The 9857-nt window shown below is 44.3% G+C and overlaps 1 protein-coding gene across 1 annotated transcript in view; it reads left to right on the top strand.

Annotated features, from left to right (window-relative positions):
• The first annotated feature begins 2698 nt into the window (after window positions 1-2698).
• The window catches only part of NPTN (neuroplastin), a 33837-nt gene continuing 26678 nt past the window's right edge, over window positions 2699-9857 (top strand). The window contains 4 exon segments of the mRNA XM_014557033.2: window positions 2699-2738; window positions 3882-4229; window positions 9115-9257; window positions 9259-9287. Of these exon segments, the coding sequence (XP_014412519.2) occupies window positions 2714-2738; window positions 3882-4229; window positions 9115-9257; window positions 9259-9287 (545 nt within the window). The 5' untranslated portion in view covers window positions 2699-2713.

The raw sequence follows: 9857 nt of genomic DNA, 5'->3' as shown, positions 1-9857 counted from the left end.
AACTTAGGCTTTTTCCAAAATACTAGATGAGCTTTGACTTGGAGATCAAAAAGATACTTTTGCTGGCCTCCTGGCTTTAGGGAATGTGTGTTCTCATGGTGAGAGCACGTATTTGTTTGAAAGCCCTTGGTAATGAAAGGCAGGGCAGTGAGTCAGGCTCTGAGCTGCCTGCCTCCTGCTGCTGCTGCTGCTGCGAGCTGGTTCTTCTCTTCTCCTGAACTGGAGCTAATTTTGGATGGGTAATGAGGTAAATGGTTGCTAATAACTTTCCCTCGCTGTGATTGCACAGTACTGTGTGAGAGGGTGTTCTTGTTTTTTCTTTTCCCTGTTGCTAGGAGGAGAAATAGATCTGTTTTCATGAGTTTTTTGATGAGTGTTCAGCTATCAAGGAATGCCCTATTGGTTTGTTTAAAGGCAGTGTGGTTTACTGGAAAGAGCTGTAGACTTAAGAGCTGAAGCCTGTGTTCTGATCCCGGCTCCACTCAGGATTACTGCCTGAGTGATCTCCTGCAGGGCATGAACCTGTCTCTGCACTTGCCTTGTGAAATTACATGAGCGGAATGAGATGTGCTGTGTGCAAGCACTTTGTATAAACTGTTAAGTTTTACAAAAATCTCAGGTGCTGCCCTTTATTAATTTGGCCACTGACCACACCACCGGAGAAACACATGTAATGTCTTTTAAACACCTTCCTGTGAAGCCAGCCTTCTCAAGAGTGGGGTGACGGAAGCATCAGAACTAGGGGACGTTTGTTTCTGAACCATCTTTTCCTTTGTTTTCTCACTCTGTCCCCCCCCCCCCCATTATTGCTTTAGGAACTCCCATTCTGTAATGGGATTATAATCTTAAAGAGTTAGTGATCATAGCGAGCTGCACATTCCCCTGGAGGAATCCTGGCTTTTCATAGGCAGAAATTATTAATTATATTTAAGGGTGACCAGAATATCTATAAGTTTTCAATAACTACAAGAAATTTTTCTGGCCTCGTAAGGCACATTGACTGCAGTTGTGGAAAATGTTAGGAGACCATGTTTGGCTTTGGCCACCCCTGGATCAGTCCAGACGCACACTGTTAGCTTCTTACTGTGGGAAAAATACTTAACTTTTTTGGCCCTTAGTTTCCACAACTCTAAGAGGACTATAATGGCACCTATTTTATGTTGTGAGGATTAAATGAGATAATGTAAAGTGCTTTGTACATTGTCTAACATATAACACATACTTAGAAAGTGTTACCTGTTGATATACATGTCTAATAATAATAAATGATAAGAAAGCGCACTGGTCTGTTGTCAGTGTTTTAGGGGATTTTTACTCTTGTTTTTAGATAACTTTGTTTAAATATAAATCATTATTTACTGGTTCAAAGAACATTTCTGACTTGGTCCCCGTTTCCTGTATGCAAGTAGAAAACTAAACTAAATCAGATCAGCATTCCTCCCTCCTCAGAAGTGAGTCTTGTCCAAGGGAGGCAGTGTCAGTCTGAGTGACTTGCTTGGTTCTGTGCAGCGGGAGTCGTGTTCAGGCTGTTTCTCGGCTGCCTTTGAATTGTGGTGTGTTGGGATTTGTGATTACACTGGAACTGGATGGGTTCTTGATGGTTCTGGACGTACTTGCAGGTATTCCTTTTACATTAGTCTGGTCAGTAGATTGATGGACATATAGGTTTAAATCTAAGCCTATTTTGAAGTGCAATTCAGAAGAAGGGAAAAAAACCCACACATAACCCACACATAATCACAGCATTTGAGAAGACATAAACTCCTCCAGTCGAGAGAATTTGAGAATAAGAGCATTTGTGATTTCCACTTAAAGATCAAGAATATGATTAAAACAGTAGTACTTTTTACTGCTCTCTAAAGACTTACTGAAACAGTTTTCTTTAGTGATTGAACTAGTAGTAAAATGAACGAAACCATCTTCCATTACCTCTCCCTCTGTATTAGCATTAACTTTGACAGGCAGGCAGGTGGAAGTTTGTGAGACTAAAACATGGCTCCTTGGACACCACTTTATTTGGAAGTGAGCTCAGCTTTTCATGCAGGGGCTTGGTGTTTCCTTTCCGGAATTCTAAAGCTCCCCCCGGCATCTGAGAATGACACCTTGTTGGCTTTTGGGGGCCTCTCATAGCTAGTTCGTTACAAGGAACTGACAGTGGATCTCAAGAGATAGTTTAGAGTGGCATTTTGAAGGCAGAACAGTCAACCTAAGGCTGTTAATTACTGCTTTCCTGTCCTTGCCAGATTCTGAATGTTTTGTGAATTGAAAAACTAGTATGAATTTGGAGATCTTCATCTCTGCTTGAGTAAATGTAGTACCTCCCTTAGGGTTCTGAGGTCCATGGGGTAGAGTTTATCTCCAAGAGTAGGTACTTTTTTGTATGTAAATGGAAAAATTTCCTCTTAACAACCTCCATTTTCAGCTAGCCCCATTGTATCCTTGGCTTCTGGACTATATGAAAACTGTTCGATTTAATTCATACCTATCCTCTGGAATGCCCTCAACCTGATGTTGGTAGATACTGGCCCCACTCTGCTCACTGCACAGGATGTGGCTTTGTCCCAAGAGAAGTTGCCCAGCCACTGAAAGGACCCTCTTTTAGCTTCTTGCCTGGTACCTTAGATACTGAATTACCTTAACCTGAATTAGTAGAAATGCTGAGTGAACTCTCGGTGGAGTAACTGGGTGAGAGAGAGCATGCTCGCACTGTGGTATGGACCCCTCTCCAAAATCTTCCAGTAAGTCGGGGTTGTGTGTGTTTTTTTTCTTTTTTAAACTCTTTTTGCCATTGCCACTTTGTCTTACGGAAGTGTAACTAAAGCCAGTTATGAACAAGTGGAAGCAGGCCTCAACTTGTAGTTCCTGGTGATACCTGGCAATGTTGTCGAGGCCTAGCCTTCACCATAGAGTTTAGCTTAATTCATCATTGTCTGCTTCTCATTTTTTTTGAGCTGGCCTCTAGGAGCCAGGCAACTAAACTAAGTGAAGAGAACCTGTCAAGTGCCGTGGGTACTTTCACAACTGACTTTTCAGATATTTCTAGTTGTATAAACTTCTGGGGTTATGGGGGGCACGGTCCCTCCAGACACTGGCAGTTATGGGGTTACTGTTGCTGTTGGTTCCACTCCTGAGCTGACCCCCATGGTAGTTCTCACGCTGAAGTGCAGACCATCTTGCTCTCCTGTGCCTGAAGGTCTGCATTCAAATAGAGGCTGCTTAATCACAGGTCACTGGGTTATTCATAGGCCCAGCAAAGAATAGGATGTGGGGAAAAGTCTAACCTGAATTGAGGATAGGACCCTGCATGAGAGAGAAATTTGTGCCTTTCAACTGAAATTTGATTCTGACTCCCAAGAGAAGGTGTCGACAGGTCAGTCAATACTTCTTGTTGAGACCCATAAAAGACACTGCATCTCTGACAACGTGCTCACCCATCCGAAAGAGAGATCCTGACTTGGCATATAAACCTATTGCCACTTCTGGTTATCTTTCACCACTTGCCTGTTTGAAAAGGTAATGGTTTGTGCTCCAAGGAAAGAGACTCTTCCCTGAGACCTGAGGCTTTCTCATTCCTACCAGCTGGGCCCATTGCTAAAATGCTTTCCAGTGGGCTTGCTTCTGCCTGGCCAGCACCTGGGCTGCCCCAGCTTGTAATTAGCCTGCCTTTGCTTGATGAGCTTCCCAGGGTGGTTCTTCTTCTAAAAGCTTGTATGAAATGCTATTTACTGTCTCTTTATAGTTTAAAAATGAATCCTTTTTGTTCTTTGCAACTCATTTGCTTTTTTCTTTTCTTTTCTTTAAATTACTATTAACACCTGTTGATTCTTTTTTTTTTTTTTCTGATTGGCCTGTCACTGCATTCCTGCTCCCCCTCCCTCTAGCTGGGTTTGTCAAGTCGCCCATGTCAGAAACTAAGCTCACTGGGGACGCGTTTGAGCTGTACTGTGACGTGGTCGGGAGCCCCACGCCAGAGATCCAGTGGTGGTACGCAGAAGTCAACCGGGCAGAGTCTTTCAGACAGCTGTGGGACGGTGCTCGGAAGCGCCGTGTCACCGTAAACACCGCCTACGGGTCAAACGGCGTGAGTGTGCTGAGAATAACCCGGCTCACCTTGGAGGACTCTGGGACTTACGAGTGCAGGGCCAGCAACGACCCCAAGAGGAATGACTTGAGGCAAAACCCCTCCATAACATGGATTCGAGCCCAGGCCACCATAAGCGTCCTTCAGAGTGAGTCCAGCACCCTACAGTAGTAGTACTGTAGCCATTAGAGGTGGCCCGATGACCCTCCCCTTCTGCTTCCTTTCCCTCTTCCCCAGTATGATCGCTCACCCCACCCTTGTCTTTGTTTTTTCAAACCCACGACCCTTCTGGTTGTAGTGTATGAAAATATCTGTGGCAACTTTTTTTTTTTTCTTCTTTGCCATTCTCTTTACCTTCCCATATCCCCCAACCCTTCTCTGTGTCTTTCTCCTCAGGAACAAAGAACTTGGGGAAATCCGTGACTGTCCAAAATCATCTACACTGGGAAGAGGTGGGGAGGTGGAGCTGGGGAGGCTAAAAAAAAAAAAACACCTAAAACTTACAAGACCAGGCAGTCAATCCAGGGCAGTGTTGAGTTGTTTTTCTCCCTCCCCTTTAATTCTGTAGTAGGTTTCCTGCTATCCCTTTGCTGATTTATCCGCTGGTGCCTTTCTATTTTTATTGCTCTCCCGAATCTAACAATTTTGACTTCTGTTCATCTGTTTGAAGCTCTCTCAGTAGCTGCTTTCACCTCTATGGTTTTAAGTTTATGTCTGCCCAGCCTCTTCCCTCACTGTGACTTGGTGTCATCCTGTTCTGTGATGGGAATGTTGCCATGGGTGCGGTGTGGTGGTGTGTTTTGGTTGTTGGGTGGCATGTAAGCTTGGATATTTCCATAGTTCCAGCTCTTTTTCTTTTCTAAAACAGTGGCATGTGCTTCTCTGATAACAGCCCTCCACTGCAGCAGTATACTCCTCACTAGTCTTGCCCATCCAGTCTCCTGTTCTCTTAAAGCAGCAGCCTGGGATTTCCTCCATATGTCTTTCTGTTAGGAGCCAGGTGACACCAAACTGCAGAGTGTTTTTTAAAACCCCCTATCACATTGTTTTGAAGTCAGAGTTGGACCTGCTGACAGACAGTTTGACTTTGATGACTGACTACTGGCACAGGGCTCCTCATCCCAGAGGCTGGCAACCCCAGAAATAGTTTGGAAGCCATTCACACTGGCCTTTTATTGTGTCTTTATAAAAGAGGACACTAAATTCCAACCCTGTTCCTCTGAGGGATGAGCTGAGCAGCTGGCTTAGAATCCGTCCCTTCATCCATTGTAGCGGATACAAGTAAGACTCCAGACACAGGAGCGTTGTGGCCCTCTGTCCTTCTGGGCAGCATCTTGCTGCTTGTATGGTCAGAAGCCAGGAGGGAGAAGCCACCGCAGAGCCAGTGCTTCTGGCCGGAAAGAGTTCTTTTCCCACATCTGACCTGGTTATAACTGAGGAACCATTCTCCATTTAATGGGAAGATCCTCTGGGTTTTTTACCTTTTCTTCCAGGACTCAGTAAGAGCTCCTATTGCCAGTTTTGGCTTAAAGAACTGATTGATTTTGAGAAAGTAAGTAAAAGTAGTAAATTTATGAGGAATTTGGTAATAACAGGAGGTAGTATGACATGGGCCTTGAATCTGTATACTTACATGGAAATAGCAAATTAGTTGTCTGTTCTTTATAGCAACTCAGAAGATGCCTGTGAAGAAGAGGACTTGAGAGAGAAGCGAGGCTGCTGCAGTGGGCACTGTTGAATCAGAGAACCTGCTTCTGGAAAGGGGAAAAGAAAACCTTGTCTCTGTGAAAATGGGGAACATTAACCCAGTGATTTTTCTTTTATTTAATAATTTTTTCCCTTGCACGCCTCCTTCTCCTGCCGCCTTGCTCCTTTCCTTACAAAAGCAGAATTACCCAAATGGCCACAAAGCTCTGCAGAAGTCTGTAGGCATGGACTGGGCTGCGCACTTGGTACTTGTAGTTGCAGGAGCCTGACTCAAGTAGGCTCATACTTGGAAGGTCATGCCTTGGAACTAGAAGACGAAGCTTTGGGGGTACCTACCTATCAGTCCCGAGAGTATGTAGCATTCTCCCAGTTTACTTAGAAATAGGCTTCCTGACTTAAGGGTGTCTGCCTGTGATTGAACCAAACCCTGGTTAGTTCAGACGCTCCTCAGACTTCCTGTTAGTCAGTTACTAGTCAGTAATCTAGTCAACTGTTTAGAGAGCCAGGCTTCTTTTTTTAAAAAACACCCTGAATTCCACTCTAATTGGATTGTTCTATGATTTCAGCATCCTCCAGGACATTTGTCTCCCAGGGGAAGTTGAAGTTTTCTACCTAAGAATGGACTCCTGGCAGTGATGTAAGCCAGGAAGAGAAATGTGCCCAGTTTTTAGGTTATCTCTGCCCATAGCATGTTCTGCATATGAATGATGGCTAGGCTAAGGGTCTCCTAGCCACTGCTTCTAAGTAAGAGTCAGTGGCAGGTAAGAACTTTTGAGTTTCTCCTAAATGTTCATCTCTCTTGGACTGTCACGGGCAATGCTCAACCACCAGTATTTGACCAGAAATAAGTGTCCCACCTTCATCCTGGTGCAGAATGCAGATGTGGTACCATGGCCCAGGAGCTTGGTCTAGCGCTGGTTTCCATATACAGCAATCACAGGAGGGAGGTTACCCCACCCCGCAACCCTTCTGTGGTGCAGAATCATATTTAAACCTATTAAAATTATCAACTTGCTCCCAGCTGACTCTCTCCTGGATCTTTAACACTTAAGGGAAAAAGTGCTTTCCTTTGCCTTCTGAGAATTCTTGGCAGAAAGTCTACCAGGTTGCTTTCATCAGCCTCTTACTCTCCCCGAGCTACAGTGGTCGCTTGCATCACCACAGGTAAGAGCAGCATTTGCTGTGGCCTCCTTGTATTTAAACATCTGGAAGCTCTTGGCCTCATTCTCAGAGTTTACCCTGTCTCAGCGCAGTCTCAGAGGAAGAACCAGAAGGAGAGTCCCAACTGGGACAGAAAATAAAATTGGATAATAAAAATTCAGTAAAAACCTAAAAGTGTGCTTGGGTTTTAATGTTGCCTTTATATTTTTTAATTTCTGTGGAGTACTGGTTCTCTCTTTTTTATCTCTTGTTTTTTGCTTGGTTTTGGTTTTTCCTGGAATTGTGATGCTTTCTGCTGATGGTATGTGTGCGCCTTCCATTGCAGGATTTGCAGCCGTTCTGCTCGACTTAAGGCCCAGGGATTTGGCTTCTGTCCAGTGTGTCTTGGAAACCGTGGGACACCACTGCGCTAACGTGTTGACATGCATCTGCTTCTGTCTTAGTGGCTGCTATGCCTCCATTATCTGTACTAGAGCCCCTGTGTGACGTTACCAGTAAGGACCAGTGCTGAATGGAAGATAACCACTATCCTTTTGCCAGAGTTGGAAAATAGTGAGAACCAGTTTATTTGAGCAAACTTGAGGATTTGCTGTATTTGTCACAAGTTCCTTTGACAGTATGAGCTTTGACAGAACTGTCACACTGCTTAGGAGGTCCTTGGGCATTACATTTTTCAAGTGTCCCATGACTTCTCCATCCTCTCCCCCTTTCTGCACAATGAACAAAGCTTCGTTTCAGTGAAGGGAGAGAGTTTTGTCCTCAAGAGTTGAGTCAGCATTATACTGAACAAAATGGTGTCAGGGAGCTGCTACAGAGTGTAGACAGGAAGTAGCCAGGTGCAGGGAAATGGCAAGTTAGTCAAGGATTTCTGAGAAGGAGTCAGAAAAAAAAATAAAAGGGTAAACACCTCTAATTGTGGTTGGGAAAAGATGGCTGGTTTAGACTTTACCTGAAAATGTTTGGCCAAAAGTAGAAAAAGAACTAACCCTGGGAAAAGGTAAAGATAAACGACAACAGTGAAAGACAGCAGACATCTTGCCTTTGCTGCAGTGATGGAGTTGCACGTGCTGAGAGGGTGAGCCTTCCAGGAAGGATGCTGATACCGTGCCTTAGAAAGTTTACGCTCAGTGTGTTATAGTATTTGACTCAAATAGGTTATTTTTCTAGATATTAAACTAGTGATCCCAGGTTATCTAAGCCCAGGATAGAACCAGAAGACGAAGTATGTAACTTGCCCTGGGGTGGAAGTGTATGGGGGGTGTTTTGGGGTTGTGGGGGGAGGGACAAATAATTTGGTCAGACGTGTTTTCTAGGCCCAGCTTTGCCACTAACAGTAATTAGGCCTTGCTCAAGTCATGTTACCTTTCTAGCTCTTTAAGAGTGGGATTCCTTGAACTCTAAGGGCCTTTCAGCTCTAAAATTCTAGGAGCCCATAATAGCAACACATACTGCATTCTAGTTATATTATCTCAGGATGGAAAGTGTTCTAAAGTGCAATTCTGAAAAAAAAAATTGTCTTGGGAATAAATACGGGCTGGAGAGAAGAACTGACGGTTCCTTAGGAGTTTTCTCTCGGCAAAATTTGGAAAATGCAGTAGACTTCCAACAGGAAATTTGCTTCTAGGATCTACATTGTCTTTTTCTGCATAATTAATGGCCATGGCTTGTTTGCCATAGATTTTTCAGATTTAAATGTGGGAAAAGCCATACATGTATTACCTAATTATAGTTATTACTGTTCCAGGCCTAGTGACTCCGTAGGGAGTTTGTTAGTCACCTCAATGATACTGCCTTTGTCTTCAGACCTGCAAGGTGAAACCTGGTTTTCTAACTGAAGCCGATTAGTTGGTGGTTCTTATCTCATAAAATGGTGGTATTCAAAAGCGTAAGTGGAGTGTTGCCAGTACAAGCATCCATAATACTCCCATTCTTTTCACGTCTAGGCTAACTGGTCTTCAGGCTGTTGTCTGCGCTAGTGGTCATTTGCTTATAATCATTGTTTTTCCTTTCTTGACTTCCTCCAAAGTGATAAAGTGAAACTCCTCATGTGGTCCTGTCTGCCCTCCCTCTTATTCTAGTCTCCCCATCCTGCCCCATCCAACTCTCAGGCCAGGTCTGCAGAGGCTGAAACTGTGGCTCCCTATCATTGTGCACTCTTATTACAGAGCCAAGGATTGTCACCAGTGAAGAGGTCGTTATTCGAGACAGCTCTTCGCCCCCTGTCACCCTGCAGTGTAACCTCACCTCCAACTCCCACACCCTTACATACAGCTACTGGACAAAGAATGGGGTAGAACTGACCGCCAGCTCGTAAGAATGCCAGCAACATGGAATACAGGTGAGAGAGGGGCTAGCAGCTTCTGGGAAGATGGGGGGAACATCGTTGAGCTTACTTGACAATTATAATCTATAATTATGCATGTGGGAGAGACATGAGATACGTATGGTCCTCCCCTGGAGAGTCTAATCCCGTATGCCTGGGGTGGGGCCCAGGAATCTAGAAAAGATTTCCAAATGATGCTAGTGAGCAGCCAGGTCTGAGAGCCATAAAAGATCCCCTCACTATGATAATAGAGCGGCTGAGGGCATAGGGAGTGATTTGATTAGGGTAACAATGCTAGTCAATAAAAAAGCCACAGTTAAATGCAGGTCTCTGGACTTAATCCAGTGGTTTGAGGAATCAGATTGAAATTGAAATCAGGACTCTAGAGCAAGGTCACCCTAAGTGATCTTTCTACTGAGTAGATTTCCTAGTAAATTTCCTTTTAGGGGTGTTTAATCTGACCATAACCTGATCAGGACTGGTGGATACAGGGTTCTTTAGTGATCTGGAAAAGGATGGTAGCCTGGAAGTATCCTTGGATGAAAGGGGATATTTGCTGGCTGAAGTCACCCAGCACCCAACGAT

The sequence above is a fragment of the Camelus ferus genome, chromosome 27 (assembly GCF_009834535.1).
Source record: "Camelus ferus isolate YT-003-E chromosome 27, BCGSAC_Cfer_1.0, whole genome shotgun sequence".
Lineage (NCBI taxonomy): Eukaryota > Metazoa > Chordata > Mammalia > Artiodactyla > Camelidae > Camelus > Camelus ferus.
The sequence above is the reverse complement of the archived record's forward strand: the minus strand, read 5'-3'. Positions and strand labels throughout refer to the sequence as shown.